The sequence below is a fragment of the Siphateles boraxobius genome, unplaced genomic scaffold, assembly GCF_051911475.1.
Source record: "Siphateles boraxobius isolate OS27281-9 unplaced genomic scaffold, OSU_SipBor_1 66, whole genome shotgun sequence".
Classification (NCBI taxonomy): Eukaryota; Metazoa; Chordata; class Actinopteri; order Cypriniformes; family Leuciscidae; genus Siphateles; species Siphateles boraxobius.
Window position 1 is genome coordinate 2,549,098 of NW_027509193.1, and position 26,736 is coordinate 2,575,833.

General features: G+C 37.5%; 1 protein-coding gene across 1 annotated transcript in view; it reads right to left on the reverse strand.

The window, feature by feature from the left end:
- The window catches only part of pitpnc1a (phosphatidylinositol transfer protein cytoplasmic 1a), a 96,126-nt gene extending 70,286 nt beyond the window's left edge, over window positions 1-25,840 (reverse strand). Inside the window, exon 1 of the mRNA XM_077211686.1 lies at window positions 25,182-25,840. Coding sequence (XP_077067801.1) covers window positions 25,182-25,229 — 48 coding nt within the window. The 5' untranslated portion in view covers window positions 25,230-25,840. The remainder of the gene's footprint in view (window positions 1-25,181) is intronic.
- Between the last annotated feature and the right edge of the window lie 896 nt (window positions 25,841-26,736).

Consider the following 26,736-nt stretch of genomic DNA (forward strand, 5'->3'; position numbering starts at 1 on the left):
CAGTATAATGGATCTGTGCATCAGGTCTCAAAAGTGACAGCAGCCTAATATACCTGCTGCCAAATTATGAGATAATATAAAAAATATCTATATGGCAGTTTTTTCGCATGGTATTGATGTCAAAATTGTGGCCTGTGAAAATCCCGAGTGCCTAGGAACTTTGGAAAACCACTAGCCACAGCGGTGAGCAAAAAAAGTTAATGTCAAGCCCTGAATATAAGTATTGTGTAATTTGGGTTTCAACATCAGCTCAAATATCTAACAATACAAATGTATAAAAAACATTTAATTTTTTTTAAACTACCGTCCCATTTAAAGGTACAATATGCAGGTTTTTCGCCACCAGGGGTCGCTAACCTCTTACAATAACAAAGGCATATTAATGACGTATATTCCACATTAAGCTGAATTATGGATCTTGTCATCAAGCTGATGGATCTTTTATGGATGAGTGAATACATTAATGTTTTAACATGACTGTGATATGAAGCAGGGCGCGATTGCTAGACGTATACCAGCGCCACACGCAACGCGAGTCCCGCGGATATAAAAGAATAAGGACATTTCATTCTACCGAACTACACGCAAGTGCTGAATTAATACTCACACAGGTCAGTTTATTAGACGAATCAAACTTGAGGTAATGCAGCGCTGTTTCACTTGCTCTAACAGTTACACGATCACACTAAACTGCATTTGAGTGTGTTGAATGTTGTTAGTTAGGTTGTGTGTTGGCTGTATGAGACTAAGTACGTTAAGCTAGATCAACATTATAATAACATACAGATCATATTCTAACATGTCATCATGTTGAACAAAATAACATTGATAGTTTTATGTACATTTGCTCACCTGTCTAATAAAGTACATGCAACACTCGCGTCTCTGTCAAGTCGAAGTTAGTCGCAGACGTGGAGCTCTCGGCATCTCGAAAGATGTTGATCTTCGTTTTAGTCCTCTTTTTGTCTCAAAGTCTGCTTGCCATGGTCCATAATGTTTAAACTAAACAACAACAGCGTGAGCGTCCTGCTAGGCATAACGGGCCAGTTGTCAACGTCTGTCGCCATGGTTACTATGGCAGTACGAGGTCAAACCTGGCGGAAACCGACGCGGATATGACGTCATTGACTGGCGACTCCTCACCCCTGCTCACACGCCCCGTTTCCTTGGTTAAAATCGCAATTTTCTCAAGATTTACAAATAGTTTGAAACATTTGGGATATTGGAAGTAATCAACTAAACAAAATATATAACATTGGCCTAGTGGTGTTTGGATATTTTACAGCAAAAATCCTACATATTGTACCTTTAACAACGCTCAGCCTATGAATTGGGACACAGCTCAGATGTTTTTCAGTGCAGTTACTTTTGAATAACCAAGGCCACATACAAATTAAGTGAAAAGAAAAGCCTTGAATGAAACTTGAATGTTTTTTTGTCACCAACAAATACAAAAAATATGAGTGTGAAAAACACTTCAGAAAGACAAGCAAAGCCTTACTGATCTGCTACACAAAGGACTTGGTGCTGCGGGTCACAGATTGTGCGGCGGGTCGTATACCCTTGACTGAGACAAGTGCTCGGATAGGAATGTCTGTAGCCTGTCAGCAGAGTCACAGCCTCTGAACAACTGATGAATCCATTTCAATTATCTCCTCGTCACACATCATCACACCACACTGCTGTAGAACAGATGAAGTGTTGAACAGCTCTGGTCTAAACTGCACACCTCGGTATTGACTTCAATCGACTGACTACCAGCCCTGTTCAATGGCAGAAGGTTGCTGGGCGTCTGTGCTCTTGGTTTCTACATACTGCTAATTTAAATTCAAATTAGATTGATTTGAACGAGGTGGCTCTGGGTGCTCAATATGTCTTAAAATAAAGACAATTTTTCAACAACAACAAAAAAATATTATAAAAGCGTTATTTCTGGGAATCTGGGAAAGTCATATAAATTACTTAAAACCTCTATGGGCATTTTTATACATTTTATGAATTTACATTTTTTCTAGTTAAGCCAAGTTCTAAAATATTATGTCAGGTAGAAATTGTGCATTTATTTCAATATGAATTTTCACAATACATATAGTTTCAAAGCAGTTTTACAGAAAATGCATGTCTACAATTTAGAGTGATTTGTTATCAAGTTATGCATTTCAGAAATGTACAATATTATTCTTAATCTTTATCCAGTAAATCATGAACAGGAAGAGTCATGGGGCGCTTGAATATTTTTGTGGATATTTTTGTGGGAGCTTGGAGTCCAAATGCTTGGGAACCCCTTGATTTAAAAGCAGTAAAACATGCTATGCTGAGCCAAAGTACTACTCTTTTATTGGTAGCAGTCAAATTAGCTCAAATAAACGTACAGCCAATGGTCGGAAGCTTGTGAATGACAGGTATTTCGGTTCTCTGCAGGTTCTGGTGGAGCTGCTCATGAGGCTCCAATTCAGTCGTTTTTACACCAAAGGTTTCCATGTCATTCGTCAGTTCACTAGGTTTTGAGACACTGCCAATGTCTTTAATGGGCAAATTTGATGGTGGTCTACTCATACATTACATTTATTCATTTAGCAGACACTTTTATCCAAAGCGACTTACGAATGAGAACAATAGAAGCAGTTAAACTGACAGTAGGACAACAATGTGTAAGTGCTATGACCCCTCTCAGTTTAATTTAACGCTTTTTGAAGAGAAGAGAAGAGAAGAGAAGAGAAGAGAAGAGAAGAGAAGAGAAGAGAAGAGAAGAGAAGAGAAGAGAAGAGAAGAGAAGAGAAGAGAAGAGAAGAGAAGAGAAGAGAAGAGAAGAGAAGAGAAGAGAAGAGAAGAGAAGAGAAGAGAAGAGAAGAGAAGAGAAGAGAAGAGAAGAGAAGAGAAGAGAAGAGAAGAGAAGAGAAGAGAAGAGAAGAGAAGAGAAGAGAAGAGAAGAGAAGAGATTTAGTTTTACTGGATCAAGTGCTGCCGAAAAGATACGTCTTCAGCAGTTTCTTGAAAGTGGCTACTGACTCAGAAGCTTTGGTTGAGTTAGGCAGATCATTCACCAACATGGAACAGTGCAAGGTAAAGGTCCGAGAAAGAGATTTTTGCCTCTTTGAGATGGTACCACAAGACGACATTCGCTAGCAGAGCGCAAGTTTCTGGATGGCACATAAGTCTGAAGTAATGAGTTTAGGTAAGAGGGAGCAGTGCCAGTGGTTGTTCTGTAGGCAAACGTCAGTGACTTGAATTTAATGCGAGTGGCAACTGGCATAACTGGCATATCATACGCCAATGTGTAAATCATGACAGATCTGGTGGTCTCCAGGATATAGATAGATCAAGCTCCTAGATCTTTAGTGTACTGATTGGCTTCATCACTGTCTCCTCTCCGCCAGTAAGCTGTGTGTGGTGGGCGTTCTGGTGCACTATGGCTGCCGTCGCATCATCCAGATGCTGCACATTGGTGGTGGTTTAGGAGATTCCCCCTTCCATGTAAAGTGCTTTGAGTACCCAGAAAAGCGCTATATAAATGTAATTGAATAATAATGAATTATTATTATTATTAGTCCCATCATGCTGCTGGCTGAAGAGACTACCGTAACAGATCACACCTTAAAAGAAAATGAACCCACAACCTCCAACAACCACTCCACACACTAAGACTGTGTTCACACTTGGCAGGTTTGGTTCGATAAAAACAAATTCTGGTGCTATTGCTCTTTAAGTGAGAATAAGTGTGAATGCTTGCTGAACCCTGTTGTCACCAAACAAGCGGGCCGAGACCCTGAAAAAACAAACCAAAAATAGGACGTGATGTCACAAGATGCGACCCTAAAAAGAACAGAACTTACTTGTCTTTCTCATCATAGGAGCTATGTTGCCAATCACAGTTCGGTACAGGTGTCTCCTTACAGTATATTCATTTGTGTGTGTGACGGAGGAATTCCTACCACTGTTTGATGGCTTTACACATTTAATAAGCTCTTCACAGCTGGTAAAAACCCCATCATATGTAGGCTACGCACATACAGCGAGCGTATTTTGCCCAGAAGACAGCATTGTTTTGGAGGTCCGGTAAGTTCCGTCGTGAAATATACAACAAAAAAAACGCTTATTCTTGTTTTGTATCTTTAGGTTCGGTGTCATTACAGATTTACGCAAAACTTATGCAATAATTCTATAAATCTCGATAAAGAAAACTATTCCGAAAATGACGGCGTTTCCATTAACCGATGTCATGCGACTAAAACGTAATTTTTTCATCTCGTGATAAGTCATTCCAAATATCATGCCAATGGATGTTAGTAGGTTCACGTATATACCAGCCACTGCTTTAGCCATTATTTTTAATCGAATGTGTCTATTATGTGTGTTATCCAAGCTTTAATGGCAAGGAAAGCCCTATACTTGTGAACGGCACATAGTACGTGTTTCTACCTTAGGCTATAGGCTATCTGCTTCAAGCTCTTGATTAAACGTGGCATTTCTTTTTTGGTTTAGAATCCAGTATTGCCGTGATACTTTGGTCTTTCATGAGTTTAATTAAGAACTCGTCTTCTCGTCTGTCACGTCTTCTGTGCAAACCAAGAGACAACCATCTGGTCTCTCGGTTGAATCCAACAAGGAAGTGACTTAAACTGCAATAGAGACCGGCTCCGCTAGGGACAGGCTCCAAAAGAGAGTCAATCCCATACACCCCCCATGTTAATATGCCCAACTTTAGAGCAGAAAAAAAGTTTACAATAAAGTTTACAGCCTGGTACAAAAAGTGGTTTTGGTCTATATAGCTAATTTTGCCATTCATGCCAACTGTGAGGGGGGTGAATTTTTTATAACTCATCCGTTTAAATCATATTAAGCCTTAAAGTTCTGCATAATTAAGGGTGTGGCCACTTGAGTGACAGGTGGATCGCTGCTGCTGTCTGTTAGCCGTCACGTCACCTCAGCTAATCCCGCATTTTTGCCCATTTTCGTTTATCCGGGAGTGACTCCAGCCTACTCTGCCAGCTCCACCCACTTTGGGCTTCAAAAATGCTCTTCAGAAACCTACGGGTGACGTCACAGACACTACGTCCATATTTTTTTTTTCACAGTCTATAGTCCAAACATACATCATCTTTAAACAAAGATCGACTGTTACGTACGTTAGGTGACCTGTAAATGCGTAAAAAAAATTTTTTTAATATTCCTTAACTCCCTCAAAAACCACTGCATGCGAGCATGAAAAAAGTTTTTGCAATGTGAGTTAAGCGAAATTGATGTGATTCCATTGAACGTATTTTCAATTCACAATTTCAATGTACGAAATTTGAAGGGTAATGGAAACGCGGCTAGTATATACACCAAGTGAAACCAGGATTAAACGCATTTTCTTTTTTTGTCCAGACCAAAAGAACCAAACTAGTGTGAACTAGAAGCAGAATTCTGATATTGAAGTTATGTGAACGCTAGGCTTGCAAAGCTCTCGTCTGTTGGATTTGGCGTGGTGCTCCGCATCTGAACTGTTGGACTGATGGCTCAGGCCTGACTCAACAATCCCACTGACTCCTGAAGCACAGGACTCGCACAGGTGGTGCTGTCAGCATGGCGTTGTCACCACAACCCGCACCATGCCTGCTCTGACATCTGCTGCTTTTGTCCACGGGTAAGCTCTGCCAATACTGACAAAACTGCAATAAATGAAGTGCTTATTTGACCTTGTGCTGACTGGATGGAGCTTTGCGAGCGACTTCAGGTCAAAAACAGTGCACTAATAAACAAACAAACCACATTTCCATTAACTGTCTTTTCAACTGAAGTTAGCCTGAGACAGTAATGCGTTTTAATGACCCATTTGGCGAGTAAACAAAGGCCCTGTGTACACTGCAAAGAGCTGGGAATGAAAAGCACATTTATTTGCTGGAATAAATCCTGTAAATGGTTGTTCTGCGTATGCCATTACCCGTTCCAAATCCATAAGTCTTTTGTTCTTCTTTGGAACACGAATGAAGAGATTTTGAATATTCTCTCCTTAAAGTCTGTGCATCTAATGCCGGGCGTACACCAAAGGATTTTCACAGTCCCAGACTAAAGACCGGCAGTCTTTAGGAATCTTACTGGAGTCTCAGCGCGCTCCCGTCGTCTCGATCATTAAATGTGAGGTGATAATCTGCAGTCGGCGACCCGATTTATGCCAGTCTGTCTCTAGTCAGATATCTATCCCAGATATTTGTCTTGCGGAAAACTGATGGTCAATTGTTCCAAAACGTTTTGAGAAATACAAGTTTTCAATTTGTTTGAAGCTAAGGACTTTACAAATATGATGATCCCCCTTGCGAGGGACCTCCTTTCTGAAATATATGCATTTAAATTATATTATATAATTTTATATATGGATTAAATGGTACAATTAATGCAACTTCTTAACACAAATATAAGGCCGTACAGAATAAGTGTTTTTTGCGTACATCTGGTTTCAGCTCTACCAAAAAATCCATAAATTCCAAAAAATCCATAAATTCACAATAAATTTTATTATAAAATTTATGGCGAATCGTGGTTTGTTTTTAAAATCGTTCGTACACACATTTCACAGACAAATTTGTGTGTACGCATGCTTAGTGAATGAGACCCAATGTTGTTTTCGAAATTAAATAATTGAATTTTAAATATTTTATATTAAAATATTATTTTGTATATTATCATCATTATTATATAGAATTATATTGTTATGTGGTCACAATCATGTCTTGTTCTGTTTAGTTTCTTTGTTAAATCAGGAAGACTAAAGCTTTAAACATGAAAGGTTCATGGGTGTAGGCTAAATGAATTCACTAACATATTAAATAAATATCATTCAGTGTGTATTTCAATGTGCAGCAGCTTTTTCCACATAGTCTAATGCTCTTGTCACACAATTAAATGTTCTCTAACCCAACCAGTGCAATTTCTTAATTAGAGTAATGAAATTAACATTTGACTTCTACTCGGCCGACAGCAAGGCAAAGGCTTGCAAAATGGGGGGGGAGGACATGCACCAATTATTGAAAGAATATTTAAATCCAACAGGAAAAGGAATAACTGTTGCTTTTGTATTTGTAGGAAATAAAGATGACCAGCTAAATTGAGAATAATGTGTGTTTATTTAACAGTTGTGGTGGTTACGGCATATATCTCGGATACCCCTCCATCTGGCATCCTTCCACTCATACAGTAATCGGTTTCATTTTCGGAAGGAGCGATGATGGGAGTATGAATGTCAACCACATTGGAAATCCTAAAGGAAACTGTAATTATTAGGTTACTTCCAGAGGTCTCCAGATGTTAATGTAACTCCCTACGAAATAATGCAGCCTCCTCACCTACAGGATCCTGTATAAAAGGACATGCCATTTTAATCACTTTGATGGTGTCTGCATGATGAAAATAAGTGCAATGTATAAATGTACCTATGCATTTCTTGCTTAGTATTTTTGTCTTGTTTCCAGTCAAAATATCTAAAGATTATTAAACCGAGACGCATTTTCTTTTTTCCTTGGGTGGAAAAACGAATTTAAGTGCATTTTTCCTTATTTTGCAAATTATCTGCCAATGGGGGTAAGAAAAATAATCTTGTTTCCGTTTAGATTAATATTATTTTTTTACCCCACTGGCATTTTATTTACACTTATAATTTATACTTAAATTTTATTTAGTTTTATTCTGTGTAGCTCTGTGTAGTTACGTTTTCATGTTCGGTTTAGTTTCTTCGTCATGTTTTTTCCGGTTACCGGTTTGCCTGAGTTCTAGTTTGTTTCCATGGTTCCTGATTTAGTTTCACCTGTTCCATGTTTCTTTAATTAACATCCTTTGTATTTAAGCGCTTAGTGTTAATGAGCAAAACCTGCAAGTAACGCCGGTCTCTGTGGAGCTCCAGAAGGATAAAAAAAAAGTGATGACAGTGAAGGACGAGAAAGGACCAGGCGTGGGATTTTATCTTATCATTTTGTTTTAGTTTATGCAACATTTGCCCATTCGGGGCTGCTGCTTTACTTTGGTTTTACGTTTTTTGTGTATTTTGTAATTAAAGTAATGTTGAACTTTCGCTGGTTCCTGAAACCTTCTTCCCTGAACTTGAACTTTGTTACAGTTCTGTTTATTGTTCTCTGTGTTTGTTAAAAAGTCTGTTGATCTTATTCATTCTGCATCACGCAACATTTTGGGAATTATCTACACATGCTACCCATTAATATTATACATTATTTATATTTTATATTAAACAAGAGTGCATTTTATTTCAACACGTTATTAATGTTAGATGTATAAAACTGAAGAGAAACATTTTCAATTCAATTTTTTTTTTGTATACATCACAAAGAGCAGTGTGTTAAAACTGATTACGTTTCGAATATTTAAATGTAAACCTAATATATTTTAAGCAACGGATTTTTTTTATTTATTTTTTTATAGTACAGACTTTTGATATTAGGGCATCTCAAACTCAAACCCCATGTCAAACCCCTTGAGAATGGCTGTCCACAAAATATGTGTCCTCTTATTTGGTGAGACTCTTTCTTAGGGCCTGTTTACATGACACTGTTTTCAACTAAAAACGTTAAATTTTGTATGCGTTTTGGCCGTTCGTTTACACGACAACGAGGTTTTGGTTGCCTGAAAATGCAAGTGGTGCAAGTTTTTGAAACAGTCTCCGTGTAAACAATAAAAACGCAAATCTGTGAAGAAAATGACGTCATGCACATGCGTATTACGTGTTCAGTCTATAGTGTTTCATCGCCATCTAATGGCCTGGCAGCAGAATACAGCGTTTTTAGTTGTTTTCATGGATCCGTGTGAATGGGGATTGTTTTGACAATGTTGTCGTCTGTACGTGGAAAACTCAAAGGAAAAACGTGTCCGTTTTAAGCGTACTGTTGTCATGTAAACGTACTCTAAATCAGGCTTGTCCTAGTTAAAGCCTTGGCCAAGAACAGGAACCGCCTCACTTCATGATGGTGGCATCAGCCGGCATAGACCAGGAATCCCCTTGAAGGGAGTCGGCCATTTTTATCAACACATTAAAGTGGTGGCAAGAGAGGCAATCACAAAGGCAAGCTCTCTAGCATATAGACCTGCTCTGTTTTGATGAGCGTGTCCAAGAGTCAGGGGGCTTCCTGATTGGATGACTTCATTAGCTGGCCTTGTGTAGGAGAACACAAGCGATTGAGAGCCAGCTGACTCACCAGCTACAGCCAACATCTTAAAATTGTGAAAGTGAAAGGCGACAAGAGACGAGGGAGTAAAAGACAGGAATATACTTCTCCATCCTGTCAGCTGGAGTCTTCATTTACATCAGAGTAGAATTTGAAATATGCAAAGTCATGCTGAAATATTCTGTGGTTAGCAGGTAATGTTTTTGAACGTCTTGACAGCTAGCAGGGTTTCAAAAGGTAAAACCTCTAATAGTTAGCGATAGAAATACAATCATAGAACTTTTGAGATAATAATGAGTATCATTTCACAAGCAAAAACTTAGTCAACATAGTTATAGCTGAAAGAGAAGAAAATATTTTAAATATACAATTATTTCTTCACTTTTAATTTCTCAAGTGGCATCCAGTCATTGATTCTAAGGCTGCAAGTCTGCAACTATGATTATGATAAACCGATTAATCGGTTAATTACTTGTTTGATTAATCGGATGACAAATCTAAAATTATAAGCCTATGTAAATAAATGTAATTTTAAAACATTTATTCATTTTAATCTATTGTTTACAACATTTTTATTCCACATTCTGCCTAATGTCCTCAAAAACTTACTAAATTATATGCATATATATGCAAGTTGTGTGCACTTAAACATTATGTGAAAAAAGGGCTTAATTTAAATTGATAGCATACCATTTGAAAGTAGAAGTTAAAAACTAAATGTTGACTGATACAAGGTTGAAGGAACACACATTCACTCAGGAACATGCAGTATTACATTTATACTCCTTTGCAAGTCGAGTTAAACTAGTGTATATGCTTTTGTGCGAAGCGCTTAACATGAAGCATTCTCATGTTTCTGATAACTCATGCACTTTTACCCCCGCAGATTACTCCGTTTCCTCCATTATATTTCAGATGCATTTTGTCATTAGAAATGTTTTATTAAGTACTGTAAAGTGTGGATGTTTTCTGTGGATTGTGTGTATACACAACAACAACAAAAACGTAATTCATTGTTGATTATTTTCATTATGAATTATTGTTGATTGGTTGCTGCAGCCCTAGTTGATTCATAAATTAATACTTTTCCATTTTTAAATTTTTATGTAACATGACTGTCAACGGTTACAATACAAATTACGGCAATTTTTTTTCATCACAATGGAAACGAAAGGTCAAGTCGACTGCATTGCATTGTGCGATCTTGTATTTTGCTCAATTCGGCAGAAGTAGCAAGTCATTATAACAGAAAATGAATTTCATTCATACAGAAAATTAATTTTTAAAACACACAGCATTCATACTGCATAAAGCAGACTTATTGCAAGTAGTACACTATTCTGAACATAGTCAAGGACAGAGGTTTCTTTCCAATCAAATACTATAAAGATACATGCATGTTTCATGTCTTTTTTTTCATTGCTATGAACTCCAAATGCAAGCTTTTCAAATATTACGCCACTACATTTTAAATTGCATTAGCTCTTAAAGTTTTGTGGCAAACCATAGGCTACACGTTGTAACGGTGGCTGCCCCAAATCAAATTTGGGTTTTTAATAAATGCAAATTAAAGTCAAATTGTTCGGGCGCCAGACAAGTCAAAAATTGTCAAGTAACAAAAAATATATATACATAAATATGGAATGAATTTCAGTTTTCCCCGGAAATAGCTCAAACCACTGTTATGCAAAATGAATGAGAAATGAATAAATTAAATGACACACATTCAAAGATTTAAGGGTTTCAGTCAAAAAAAATATGTAAACATTTTAAACAAAAAAAACTTTTTTTCTCTGCTTCACATGACAAAGGACAGCAGAATGAATGAAAACAACCAGCAAGGAAATGTGATTCAAACTCAGTTCATTTCACCCAACAATCCAAAAATAAAACAAAAAACAGAGTCTTTGATTCATTCGCCAATGTCTTAAAGTTCGTTGTTCTTTAGTTTTTCAGGTTCAAGTTCAATCGAAAAACAAAGATGAAAAATAACAAAGAACAATAAATAATCAGAACGAACGTCTGGTGTGTGGGCTAGGGATGGGCGATACCACTTATTTTGTTTTCGATACGATATCGATACTTTCAAGGCCAGTATCGTCGATACCGATACCAATACGATACCTCTAAACTGAACATTTAAATTTGAAAATTTCTTCAATTATTGAATTACTAAGATTAAAATGGGTAATGATACCCACTAATCATTATATTTGAAAGGCATTTTAACATTCAATATGCCTTAATAGGAAATTTATTAGATTATATTTTTATTTACACCTGGTTAAAATGTTTACTTGTAGTGGGAACCATGGAAATCTACAAAATATTATAGGCCTATTTGAACTATGGTCACTGTAATGTTAATTTTCATAAGGGACTGCCAGGGACAGGCTGTTGCACCAATAAAATGTAACCTTTTTATTCTGACAGTGTATGATTTATATTTAAATTAGTTACAGAATAGAACATCAGTATAAACTTTTAACATTCAATTTAAAACAATTTAATTGCACAAATTTGCACAATGCTACAATGTGTTTATTGTGAAATAGCTCAAACATATATTTTTCTGTCTTCTGTTAAGCATTGTTTGAATCACTGATCTATCTAATGACAATACCTGTATATAGATTAGTGGTTTGAATTCATTGTTGGCAGCGTGTGAACGCTCTCTGTGATTGATTGGTCCTGACTTGCAGCATTTGCGTGTTCAGTTCAGATAAGCAGGGAAGTGCTTCTACTACACAATTATTCACTAACATAGGTTATTCATCCAATTCAATGCATATTGTACGCATTAGATTTCTTGTCAAATAAACAAAATCACTGGTAAAAAAAAAACTGTAGTATTGATATTTTTATTTGAGTATCGATACTTTCAATGCTCGACGTCAGTATCGATATATCGATACTTTGTATCGATCCGCCCATCACCAGTGTGGGCGTCTGTAGTGTGTGTGTGTGTGTGTGTGTGTGTGTGTGTGTGTGTGTCTGTGTGTGTGTGTGTGTGTGTGTGTGTGTGTGTGTGTGTGTGTGTGTGTGTGTGTGTGTGTGTGTGTGTGTGTGTGTGTGTGTTTGTGTGTGTGTTGACCTCGTGAAGCAGTCTGTGAAGCGACCGGAAACGCAGGGCCGAGAAAACAGTTTGGAGACTTGGCGTGGGGTTTAAAAGATGATGGACATCAAGTCTAGTGATCGACCGATGTATCGGTTTACCGATATTTTTCCCGATATTTAAGCATTTTCCCATAATCGGGAATCGGTTTTGTAATATCGGATTTTCCGATAAACGGCGCCATCTTGTGGCCGTTTTGAGAATTCCGCCATTGCAGCCCGCGTCTGAGGAGATCATTCAATAACAACTCTGTGCACAGGTAAAGTATATGTTCTACTTGCTTTGCTTTAATTATTCAACTTTATTTAACATAACAGACATGCAGAAATGAGATTTGAGACATAAATGCCTGATATAGTTTATTTATGCAGCTTGGTTCTAAAAAATTGAGACGAACTCATGGAGCCACGTAGCGTAATCCGTCATGTCCTTCCCCAATAAAGACGTAACTTTACATGAATTAAATAAAACAGACATGAATGAGTGCATGTTGAAAATAAAAGCGCTGAATTTAATTCTCTATCTGTTGTATTTGCTCACCATTAGTCTCGAAAAAGAGTTCGTTCATATTGCTGAGCACTCACTGGGTTGATGATCAGGAATGCACAAGCACGGCTAACTGAATGAAACTTTTGACAAGATTATCTTGTTTAAACACCCTAGATTATATTATCATTTACTACATAGCAATTATTTCGCTAATACACATCTAAATATACCGCTTTGTGGAAATTAATTATTTATTATCTGCACGCGCGATCGCGGTTGAGTAACGTAGGCTATAGCCTAATGTTATAGTTATGTGTAAATGCATAGATAAACAGCACTTTGTCATAAAGCATTTCATGATCTAGACCGACAAAAATATTAATAATAATTAATAACATACTAGTTGGAAAATGCAATGATGTATATGCTGTTTTGTTTGTTACTTTCCTGATGTTATAGGCTATTCCAGCTAATATTATGCAGTGAATTAATATTACCCAGTGAATTATTCCTCACTCTTAGTTTAAACCTATTAAACGGCACATAAACCTTCTAAAACTGTTTAAAATGAATTACATTTCTGCAAAGGTGATATGACTCCCCTGTCAATAATTTTTTCCATATGAAAACATTAGACTTTTTACATTTATTTTGCCTATTGTTAACATTGTTGCTGCTGATGCTTATAAATGATATGTATAATTTAGATATAAGTTATATAATGTAATAATATAAATGTTTTTATTGTAATTTGATTAGTTTACCATTTATGAAAACAAATAACCCCCCCCCCCCCCAATATGTTAGAATAGTTTTTGTGCTTTATTTTTTACCTTATCAAAGCTTTTATTTTTAAACAAAGACACTTAGTAACAGTGCACTTTATTTTTTGGACTCAGACCCCTCTATTTATTTGTGTATAAATATAAAGGTTTTTTTTTTGTATGCAAGGAGGGAGTGATTGTTATAAATACAATGGTTTGTTCAGTTCATTTGTGTTGTAATAATTGTGCCAAAAACAGAAGTATAACAGTAAATAAATATCGGTTCTGCCTATCGGTTATCGGGCACATACACATGCAAATAATCTGTATCGGTATCGGTTATAAAAAATCAATATCGGTCGATCACTAATCAAGTCCAATACCAGAGGCAGGCGGACCAGGCTGGATTGTGTTGCACCAGGCAAGCGAACCATGCAGAGCTCAATTTCTCCGTCACTTTGGCGATCGCACCCAGTCAGCGGATGCACAGAGATTCCAGCAAAGAATAGCAACGACGTCCTTCAGCTAGTGTCCCATTCCGATAACCTACACATTTGTTTGTTGTTGTTTTTTATGCTCCCCCTCTTCCGTTTCTAGCCCTCTTTTATATTAAATTTCCTGATTGGTTTCTGCCCATTTAGGAAATTTGAAAAGCTGGTATGGATTTCTTCCATATCGCCACAAAGTGATACGAGTGCTTTGTATTCTGTGCTGCAGGCGTTTCTACATTAAACAAACAGCACCTCATTACCAGTGCCATTCTTTACACAAGCATCATCTTCAAGTCCTCAAGTCCTCAATGGTGCTTTTCTATCACTGCCAATGACATCAGTTTGGCCCTCAATCCTTCACACCTCATAAAATCAGTCTGCGCCTCAGGCGTCTTGTGTCCAATTTCAGCTTCAGCTCTAGTTTGTGACTTGAATCTGAATCTATGGCAGATGGTGAAGGAATCTTCTTGGGAAATGCGAGTTCGCAGAGGCCGTCAATATATCTGAATACATGCAGCGATCACAGGTGAATAACGTCTTAAAATTGGGAACATTGAAAGTGAGCCAGAATAAAACTTTATCCTGATAACGGTGAAAAGAATTGAAAATACTGTCATTTTTTGTCCTACAGAAACTAGTAATACATCATTACAAAGGGTCAAGGGTCTACATTTATTTGTGTACACCTCACAACAACAAAACGTTGTGCTTTTGTACAATAAAGAAAACAAACAGGGTGTGCTTTCTGTAGTCTCAGTCTCTGCCAACTTCTTTATGAAACACGTCACAAAAATGAACTGAAACTCAGCGAATACTTGCCACACAGACATGTCTTTAGAAAGCTTGAAGTGTCTACTTTTAAAGTCACCCTGTGGTGAAAATCAAGATTTTAATGTTATTTATGTGTGGTGTTTTTAATATGCTTTAAGACAAAACATTTGCAAATTCATAAGTCAACACCATTGCTGAGTATTTTCTCCTTGAAACTGCAGTGAATCAAAAACGCGGTTTGAAATCGCTGGTGTTTCTGACGTCACAAACTACCTTGTAACCAATCAGATCAACGTGTGATCGTCAACCAGTGGATCTCTGAGCTGGTGTGAGTGAGTGGAGGCGGGGCTCATTTGCATATTCATAGAACCACGTATACTAAATGAGGCAAGGGTGTAGAGTTACTTTCCAGCTATTTTAAGGCAATAAGAAATTTTTGAAGGAATTTTTTTTTTAAATATGTAATTTTGGTGATTAAATATGAGTTTTCAGGGATAAAATTATTGACTACAGGGGGACTTTCGGAAACAAATACTCTGTTTATGTAACCAATGAGAGGTACAATCTTTCCTGCCTGAGTTCATTATCTTTTATGTGGCCACACCCACGCTATTCAGTAATCGTCCATGTGAGGCACACAAACCAGTAAACACCACCTCGATAAACAAAGCATCAAGCTTCGTCAGGTTCATCTACTTTTCATCGAGTTTGGAAGATGACGCTTTGAGGAAAAAGCCTTTAATTTTCCTCAGAAGAAGAACGCGATAGATCAAACTGAGGATATCATCCCAGACAACAACATGGTGTCGGCCCAGATCCGGCCCACATCTGGCACGCGTTGAATCCACATGTACCAGATGTGGCCTGGATCTGGGCCGACACTATGTGGCTGTCTGGGATTTCTGAGCAAGTCATTTATACTTACTTACATTAGTTAACATGTTATTGTTATATAAACTTGTAGGCCTACACATTTTACTAGTTGAACTATTGCCAAAATAAAATGTGTGAAATTGACTGAAACATGTTGAAATGTGAAATATTTCATATTGGCAGGTAGACAACCTTTCATTGCTAAATGTCATACGACATGAGGATGTTTTTATGCTCTGTATAAAAGAAAGTACATGATCATCTGCCTGTCTTGCCGTCTTTGGTGTTGTCAGGAAGCTAAAGCCTAAATTCAGATGAATGTCATCTATGCGTTGTTGAAGTACAGTCGTGTTTTAAACATCAGGGATTGTCCAAACACTTTCTTCTCAACATGCCCCGTGTGACAGGCTATATTTGCCTTTGCACTGCCACTTTCATCTGTAACCTTTGTGCTCCTGTCAGGGTGCCAGTGGGCAGACCTCAAACGGGCTTTAGGGTCAAATACTTCTCACAGGGAACCACGGAGAAATCATCTTTGCTGCTAGGAGTTGGCCAACCGATGGAAACTTTACTGTTAAAAGAACGTGACGTATGGGGACGAACATGAAACGCTAGACTGTGATCCGATCCATTAGCCATGTGCTCACCAGCAAGGTTTGTGGGACCTCAAAAAAGCCTCAACATGAAGGTCTGCAAGAGCTCTTTCATAATACAACAAAAGCCAGCTGTCTACCTCTCTGACCTTCAATTTACTGCAGGCTCACAACCAGTTCAAAAAAAAAAAATATATATATATATATATATATATATATATATATATATATATATATATATATATATATATATACAGACACGATCTTCCTCTGGAGCAGTATCTGATACAGTTAGGTAAAAAGGTCAAATCAGTTCATCAGAAGTGAAATGCAATGGTCAGTGAATGTGCCCGTGACATTAATCCATGGGGATTTAAATCTGGTGTCATTTCCTCAATCCCCATTACCCCCATCTCTCAATACTTTCCTGATGCTCTTATTTCTAATAAAGAGCAAATGCTCCACATTAAAAATAAATAAAAACACAATTTATTAAAGGAATAGTTCATCCAAAAATGAGAATTTCCTGATTATTTACAGACCCCCAGGCCATCCAAGATGTATCTACTTTCTTTCTTCAGCCCAAGAGAAATTAAGGTTATTAAGGAAAACATTTCAGGATTTCTTCTCCAGCTTAAATGCAAGTGAACAAGGGATCACTTTATTCCATTTTTGACTGTCCAAAATGTATTACTTTCACTTTTGGGAAGGTCACGCTTGACATTAATATTGCGATAACATATTGCAATTACCTTTTTTCAACTGCAAATGTCTCCAAAGGAAAACTTTGTCCACATATATTTTATCTAATAAGATAAAGTTCCAAGTCTATTAATTTCACATCTTCATATCCATCTCCTTCGTCCCTTCCTTGTTCAAAATTTTCCTTCTTCGTATATTATAAAGGTTAAAAAAAACAGTTTTTAGTAATGTGGTATACTACAATTATTTCAGTTATTGAAATATAAGGGTTTTTTACTGTAAATTTAGCTTCAGTCTGTAAAACTTAAAATGTTGCTACAGTATATTTTTTACTGTAAAGTTCTGCCATTTTTACACAGATTATTTACAAGCCATGAACAGGGAGAAAATAAGTATCAGAGGAGCCATCTAACCCTTTCAGTCCATCCGCTTACATTTGACATGAGCCGTCCATTACATGTGGCCAACACAACCGAGCCCTGCTGTGTGCGTATCTTGTGTGTCAGGTTTTGTCAGGTCTCGGTTACTTTGAAACACTGCAGCCTGCAGTAATGGATTTAGATCAGAGTAATCACTTTAGATGTTCCCATCTCGACCTATGAGCTTCTAAAACAATGTAGAATAAATTTACTGTGAGCTGAAGCTGTGATATGTTACAAAAGAACAAAAATAAGAACAAGCTGGAAAAGACGTTTCAATGAAAAGATCCTGAACACAAAAGGTCTGATTATGACCAGAGCTTTAAGAAGTGCATGCAATATACATATTTTAATAGATATTTTAATAGATATATATTCCAAATAAATAGATTACAATACACAGATAAAACGTAGAGATTCACAAAATTTAAATTTAGAAATACACAGAATGAGATCCACAACTATATCGTAGGGGTTTCACAAAACTGTTTAAACGTGATTGGTTGGAGAAAGAACATGCTAGAATTAAAGAATAAAGATTGGAAATGAGCCAGATAGAGTGACTGGAAAGACTTCGGGATGGGCTCTTTTGACTTGGGCCAGTAAGCAAACACTCAGAACACCCTAGCAATGTGCAAATGAGCACACCTTAGCAACACCCTAGCAACATAACAGTTTTTACCAGTCAACACCATTCACTTTTTTAAAAATAAATATTAAATTGTACTACATAGTTATCAATGCATTTTTGCATCTCTTAGATTTACTTATTTAAATTACTGTTAAAAAAACAGTAATTTTCAAGTTGAAGGGAAAAAACAATACTTGCATTAGTTTATTCAAGCAAATGTAAACCATAACGAGCACCATGAAAACTGACGATGCAAACCACAGATACTTTTAGTCTTGTTGTTTGAGAAAACAGAGTCCGTTTCCCGTACAATGTGCATCGCTGCTAAACTACTATAGCGCAAAACATCATTGAAGAAATAGCCATTCACGACTGTTTCCCAAAACCGTAGTAACTTTGTTGCACATATGTTGCTTTAACCATGTTGGTTTAACAATATAGGACTTTTTTCTTTTCTTTTTTTTTAAAAGCAAAGTCTCTGTTCTTTCTAATGATATTGCACGTTTAGATTCATACAACAAAATATTCGGTTGGACAAAATACATTTTTGTCAAAAATGGTAAAAAATGCTGGCGGTGGCTGGCAACTTTTTTTAAAACACTGGCGGGAGTTTAGCCCATTGGTGACACCAGTATCCAACACAACATATACTGGTGACTAGCAATGCAGCTCAGAAGATTTCTTTCTAATGGTTGCATAAGGAATCTGAGTAATGGAGGAAGCAACACAACCCTCCAGTCATCACTGCTTCAGATACTGACAGCCAGAAGCTTGTGGCCAAGAATAAGTGCACAAATAAAAGAAGATGCTGCTGAAATGGAGGATAGTGTTGACAGGGCATGATGATGTTTGTTGCCCACCCTCACCATTAAAATAAATCCATATTTCCTCTCTGTCATGACGTTCCAAACCTGTGTGACTTTATTTTGATCAGATACAAGAATCAATTTCTCCTTTTGTGTTCCACTGAAGAAAAAAAGTCATACCGATTTGGACATTTGGAATAAAGTATTTGTCGAGGAAAAAAAAGGCAGTGCAGGATGAGTAATATCCAAGGATGGGTTTTCCTAAGAGAATTCCAGGAGAACACTAGCAGATTTACTTAACACACATGGACTAAAACCCACAAAGTAATTTTTAAATGAATTGTGTCTTCGAGTACTTCAAGTAAATACAGACGAAGACACCATGTCCCATTTTGTTTACCTTTTTATTTTGCCCTGGACGTTCACAAGTCTCCTCAATAAAAGTATATCTATAGAGGCTTTCAAGTTGCTGTAAATTGCAAGAGAAGGTTGGGGGCTTGATTCTATGCATCAGTTGTTGATTGGATAGAAGATGGTCTGAATGTGAACTTGCAGTGTGAAGACAAACATCAAATTCATAAGTCGACACCATTGCTGAGTATTTTCTCCTTAAAACTGCAGTGAACCAAAGACAGTCTCAAAAACACGGTTTGTTTCTGACGTCACAAACTACCTTGTAACCAATCAGATCAACATTTGATCATCAACGAGTGGATCTCTGAGCTGGTGTGAGTGAGTGGAGGCGGGCCTCATTTGCATATTAATAGAACTGCGTATACTTACTGAGGCAAGGGTGTAGAGTTACATTCAAGCTAAGGCATTAAACGTTTAAATATGTAATTTTGGTGATCAAAGATGAGTTTTAAGGGATACAATTATTGACTTTAAGCAGGCAAAATGATTGGCGAAGTCCTGCATGCGTCTGAGAAAGAGTAATTTTCACAGGAAAATCTGACAAATAAGAGTCACGTCATCAAAAAAATAACAAACGTGCATGGATGATTAGGTCACAATAAGATCAAAAATATGCATTTATAGACAGGTTGATTTTTATTTCATGCTGACTTTCAGCGAAAAATCACATGCCTCCCCTTAAATAGAGTACATGCTTTCAAACCACATGAACAGAGATACAACATAGACAACCTTTTTCCAGGTAAAGTAAAATCTTCAAGCTGCTTTATGCCTTTGATAAGTGAAGATTCATCTGTTCAGGGTCTCTAGTGAAAGTCATTACAATCCATTATCAAGACGGCCTTGAGTTTCAGAGGAAAATGTCCAATTAATGCAAAAAAAATGTGTTTGCTTTCACCTGTGAAAGCTCCTGGGCTTCAGCTGGTCACGGCTCAATTTCTCACCTAATTAAGATGTTACTATTTTTGTATCGTAGTTTAGGTTCAACCATTGATGCAGTTATCATTAAACACACTCGCACACAACACAAATGTCACTATTAGTCTATATTTTATAAATATTTAAGAGCAACAACTATCACTCAAATCAAATGAGATCTCTTTAATATCCTATACGTTTTCTCCTAATCAGCAATGAAATTAAAACGGTTTCCAATGTTCAAGTTTCCTCAGACTTCATACTTTGTCTTATTTCATTATTCTGAACTGAAAAAATCGACTTTCAATTTTAATTGATAGCATGAAAAGTAATTTACAAATGGCAAATTTGAGCATTTATTATTGTAGATGAAAATCACGTTTACAGTACAGGTCCTTCTAAAAAAATTAGCATATTGTGATAAAGTTCATTATTTTCCATAATGTAATACTTTCATATATTTTAGATTCATTGCACACCAACTGAAATATTTCAGGTCTTTTATTGTTTTAATACTGATGATTTTGGCATACAGCTCATGAAAACCCAAAATTCCTATCTCAAGAAATTAGCATATTTCATCCGACCAATAAAAGAAGTGTTTTTAATACAAAAAAAAAAGTCAACCTTCAAATAATTATGTTCAGTTATGCACTCAATACTAGGTCGGGAATCCTTTTGCAGAAATGACTGCTTCAATGCGGCGTGGCATGGAGGCAATCAGCCTGTGGCACTGCTGAGGTGTTATGGAGGCCCAGGATGCTTCGATAGCGGCCTTAAGCTCATCCAGAGTGTTGGGTCTTGCGTCTCTCAACTTTCTCTTCACAATATCCCACAGATTCTCTATGGGGTTCAGGTCAGGAGAGTTGGCAGGCCAATTGAGCACAGTAATACCAAGGTCAGTAAACCATTTACCAGTGGTTTTGGCACTGTGAGCAGGTGCCAGGTCGTGCTGAAAAATGAAATCTTCATCTCCATAAAGCTTTTCAGCAGATGGAAGCATGAAGTGCTCCAAAATCTCCTGATAGCATTGACCCTGCCCTTGATAAAACACAGTGCACTAACACCAGCGGCTGACATGGCACCCTAGACCATCACTGACTGTGGGTACTTGACACTGGACTTCAGGCATTTTGGCATTTCCTTCTCCCCAGTCTTCCTCCAGACTCTGGCACCTTGATTTCCGAATGACATGCAAAATTTGCTTTCATCCGAAAAAAGTACTTTGGACCACTGAGCAACAGTCCAGTGCTGCTTCTCTGTAGCCCAGGTCAGGCGCTTCTGCCGCTGTTTCTGGTTCAAAAGTGGCTTGACCTGGGGAATGCGGCACCTGTAGCCCATTTCCTGCACACGCCTGTGCACGGTGGCTCTGGATGTTTCTACTCCAGACTCAGTCCACTGCTTCCGCAGGTCCCCCAAGGTCTGGAATCGGTCCTTCTCCACAATCTTCCTCAGGGTCCGGTTACCTCTTCTCGTTGTGCAGCGTTTTTTGCCACACTTTTTCCTTCCCACAGACTTCCCACTGAGGTGCCTTGATACAGCACTCTGGGAACAGCCTATTTGATCAGAAATTTCTTTCTGTGTCTTACCCTCTTGCTTGAGGGTGTCAATGATGGCCTTCTGGACAGCAGTCAGGTCGGCAGTCTTACCCATGATTGCGGTTTTGAGTAATGAAACAGGCTGGGAGTTTTTAAAAGCCTCAGGAATCTTTTGCCGGTGTTTAGAGTTAATTAGTTGATTCAGATGATTAGTAAAACGCATGCGTTTTGGCCGTTCACGACAACCGCAAAAATAAAAACGCAAATCTCTGAAGACGATGACGTCATGCACATGCGTATTTCCTGTTCAGTCTATAGTGTTTCAGCGCCATCTAATGGCCTGGCAGCAGAATACAGGGTTTTTAGTCGTTTACGCGGATTCATGTGAATGGGCATCGTTTTGACTGGTGCCGTATACGCGGATACTCATTTTTAAGCATATCGTTGTCGGGTAAACGTACCCTAAATCTGTGGTAAAACAACTGCATGAAAATGCTTGAATGTGAAAATTTGTCTGTATTTGTATGCTACTTCAACTATAAATACCCAGTGTTGGGGAAAGTTACTTTTAAAAGTAATCCATTGCATTATTGCAATATTGCAATATTGCATTACTCCCCAAGAAAGTGACTAATATTGTTACCTGGTTGCTTTTTTAGGGAAAGTAATGGGTTACTAAAGATATTTTTGCTCCTCGCTGAATTGAATCATTGAAGGTCAGCAACAAAGACAGACATTGGTAAATAAAGTGAGATTAAATACATTAAGTCCATTTGTGTTATTTCACATCTTTAATTAAGAGTGTGCATTTGACTTGTTTTTATTCATTTTGAGGAATACTGAATCTGTTAAGTATATGAAAAAAAAGAAATCATATCAGCTAGGATGATCAAATTTAACAATGCAATTTTAAAGGAAATCTCAGGAGAATCGCTCACATTTTATCACTTCACTCATGCAAGTCATTTCTCCAGCATCCCACCATACATGATTATATATCAATAATTAATTAAGTCTGACTTAGAGGTTATCATCGCTCAAGAATGTGCAAACTCAAGGACCTCTAAATGTTCGCTCTTTGCACGCATATACTTAGAGGGTATCAACATACGACCAAAGTTAGAGTCACCCTCGTTTCCAAGAGCCAAGAAAACGGGATGATGTAACAGTCATTTGACATGTAATCATGCTTTCAGCTCAGTAACCCCACAAGAGACCTTTAATTGATCAAACAGATTTTAACTAGCAGTCTCAGCCGTTGCCATGTAAATCAATCATCCATAACGCTCGCAGATGGCCTTTCACTCTTATTAAAACACACACACGTACACAAACACATCATAAAAAGCTAATTGTTTTAAAATTAAATTGTATACCTCTCCCTCAGGGAAATAATTTGGGGTTTAGCTTACTCTGTTTACAGTATGCAAAAGGCCCTCGATTTATTAAGCGCCGATATTAATAATGATGCAGTTTAACATGCTGTCTCCTTGAACACAAAACACATCTGTGGTGTCAGTCAGCAGATGGGCTGCAAAAGCACGAAGCCACATACAGTGCAGATAGATCTGATATTCTCTGATCAAATCTATTCCATCCAAATACAGTTACATTCAGGCAGTCCATTTGAGATGCAGATTTATGCGCATAAGCATCTGCTACTATATTGGTGCCATAGTCCTAGTGGGAACAGAAATTGTCTTGATATTAGTTCTAAAATGCTTAGATCACATTACAATCATTGAGATTTTCTTTCTAATATTTCCCCATGATGAAGACATTATGATCAGCACACTAACCTAATATAACTAACACACGCACACATTTACTATTCACGGTGGAGACTTTTCATTCTGTACTGAGCTAAAGATATTTTCTCTCCCCTAAACAAATTCATGTAAATTGTGACACTTTTTGCCACTGAAGGAAATGACTGGGAAAATGGATATTCAGGATATAGTTTATGTAGATTTAAAGGCCCTCTAAAGTGCCTTGAAACACGCAGCATTATTTAATGTGTTGATGTAATTTCCACTGAAATAGGAAGATGGGGCCCCTCCCCTTTTTCAAAAATAGCCAATAGCGTTCCGTTTACATCACATCTAGGCAAAGCCACAGTTTACTCCTAATCTCCATATCGCTCTACAATATAGCATTCTGTGTAGAATTCAATGAGTCCGATACGTTTTCTGGTCTGCGCCGACTCAATCATACAATCCGCTCTGTGATATCGTGTCTCTGGAGCAGACTGTGTTCACGCTGCGGTGTTTCTGTCACACTAACGTGAAACCAGACTTCATTCGCCCCGGTGGAAAGCATATTTACACTGTCTGAATCGTTCCCCATCCCCTATATAGTGCACTATGTGCCATTCACCATGTAGAAACAGCTTCCGCATCTATTTATAGTGTAGGGGGCGGAGCTCCAGATTCTAGAGAGCATTTAATTGGACAGAAAATCTGATGAGAAGCTGAAGTGCAGAGTGATGTCATCAAAATCACTGATCCATATTGGCGGAAGTAAGAGACTATAAGTTTTGAACGCTTATCTTCTGAATGCGAACTTTGTCATTGTTTTGGAGCAAACTAGCTTATAAGGCTAACATATTCCTACTAAAAGCCAAAAAACATAAATTTTGATTTCATGGGGACTTTAGGTTTACGTATATCCTACTGAAACAGGAGTTTAGACATATCAAAAAAAAAACTTTTTATTGCCAATTAGGCCTAGTTATTTTGTCAACTTTTAGGAGTTCATTAGCATAAATATGACCTCAATTTTAACAGACTAAAACCACAAAGCTCCAAGTTTGATTTAAATTGTTATTTCAGCCATTCCTAAAGTCCTATTTCCAATTGATTGATTGTGTAGAAAAATACAAGTCGTTATTGGTTGTGATGTTAGGGTTTGCATTAGGATACAGCTAGCGTGGATCCCAAAAAGACCAATGTAATGCAGTCCAAATTGAGTTCATTTACGTTATAAAATAAAAGATCATGTCAGTCTGTATCAGCTGCAGGGTTTTCAATTTCATAAATAATACTGGTCTGAATGAGGTCCATTATGTGTAAATGACTCGTTATAAAAAAACGTCCCCATCAAAATGACTGTAATGAACAGTTTATCAAAGTAATCATCTTGTTTTCCAATTAAAAAGTACATTGAAACAATGTCAAAAAACCAGACTAAATGAGCAACAACAACTCCAATCCCGGCCAAAGAGTGATGGGAATGGAAAGTTCCACAGCACCACCAAGTGGATAACTATGGATTTCTGCACTGTATCTCCGGGAGAGAGGGAAAAGTTGCAAACAATAAAAACTGGTGTAAACTGCCTTCCAATTAACGATAATGCCATTTTGAGGCAAATTAACTACGATAAAAGTCATTAGGGTGAATTTACCAATGAGTCACTGGATATATTGAATTAACTGTTTTTCATATATTCCCAAGATTTCACAATTCGATAACAGTGACGAATAGCTAAATATAAACTTAGTGCACTTACCTCCTCCACAGTTAGTGGCATACATATTCGGTATTCCTTCACCAACATCGTCCTCTCCTTATGATTCCCACGCTAGATCGAGTGCCAGTGAGCATCTAAATGAATTGAGCCATCTGGTGATGCATGCAATCACGAGTTGTCACATAGAAAGATGGAAAATATCAGTGCACTTCTGCAGAAGCGCTCTTGCCGTTGTGTTTGCAGTGAACGTTCGCGCGCGGCTTGTGATGTTGTAATGAATTCACTCTTGGAATTCGCAGATGCTCGTGCGTTTTTACGCGCAGGGAAACACGCCAGAAATCCAGTGAAGAAGACGATTGTCGCAGCGTCCCGGTGTTTGTGGTGTTTTTAAACTTTAAAATGAAGCCGATCTGTGCTCTCGTCTTCTTTAATGAACCGCTGCTTCCCGTGCACCTGTCCCGTCCGGCTCCACACAGATGATATAGCGTTGATCTGAGTAAATGTCAAAGTAAACACGGCGCACCTGTAGTTATTGCATTGTTTCCCTCTTTCTAATCTAGTGCGAGATATTGTGCAGCTGTCGTTTACTCCGCCGCGCTAACGCGGGATGTTAAGTTTGCAAGGAGAAAGACACACTCACTGTGGCAGTGTGTGTGGCGCAACGCATCACAATGTTTTCATCGGTCAATAACGCATTCAACCGAAAGGCGGCACTAGTGACTGCAAATATCACACACCAGCCGCTGCAATAAACCCAGCGAAAAAGAGTTTGTTTGTTTGTTTGCATTTAAGTTTGTGGATGGTTAAAAAATCTGAGCTACTGTGACAAATATATTAAATAAATGAATATCAGTATTTAGTAATAAAAAAAATGTAAAAATGGGATTTAGAGGGGGTTTTTTATTCGCTTTGCTACTTTTTTCACAAGTAAGGTGTACATTTTCAAAACTCTTAGTACACTAATCTAAATTGATCACCTTTCTAACACAGCTACTTTTAAACCTGACCTCATACTTTCATCACATTTCAGTCCACATAATAATTGTTTCAAACACAAGATTAATGCAATATGTAATGAGAACATTTGGTTTAATCACTGAAACTCAACAGTGTGATCTTATTTCAGTTTAGTTCTTTAAACAGCAAACAAGCAAACAATGCAAGATACATGTTTCAAATCAGCCTTGTTCCTGAAATAAATACAGTAACAGGCTAGTTGTCACATCAGAAAATACACATACATTACCTAACTTATGTATGTAGGCCTAATTTAATCCATAATGTTATAACTAGAGTGTCATCAAAAGGTGTGATGAAGTTATATGAAACTGTCTTGAGGTTTTGTGCTAGTTTGCTGGCAACACAGTAAATGTTCTCACATGTGACTGAAACTCCTGTAGTTCTCCTTTATAAGGGTAACTACAGTAATGTGTCAGTCTCTACCATAGTAACCTGTTAATCACATGCCATACATACTGTTATGTAAAATGGTGTATTTGATGACATCTTTCTCCCTTCTACTGCATCTCTGATCAATCTGATACAGTATGCAGTCACACACACACACACACACACACACACACACACACACACA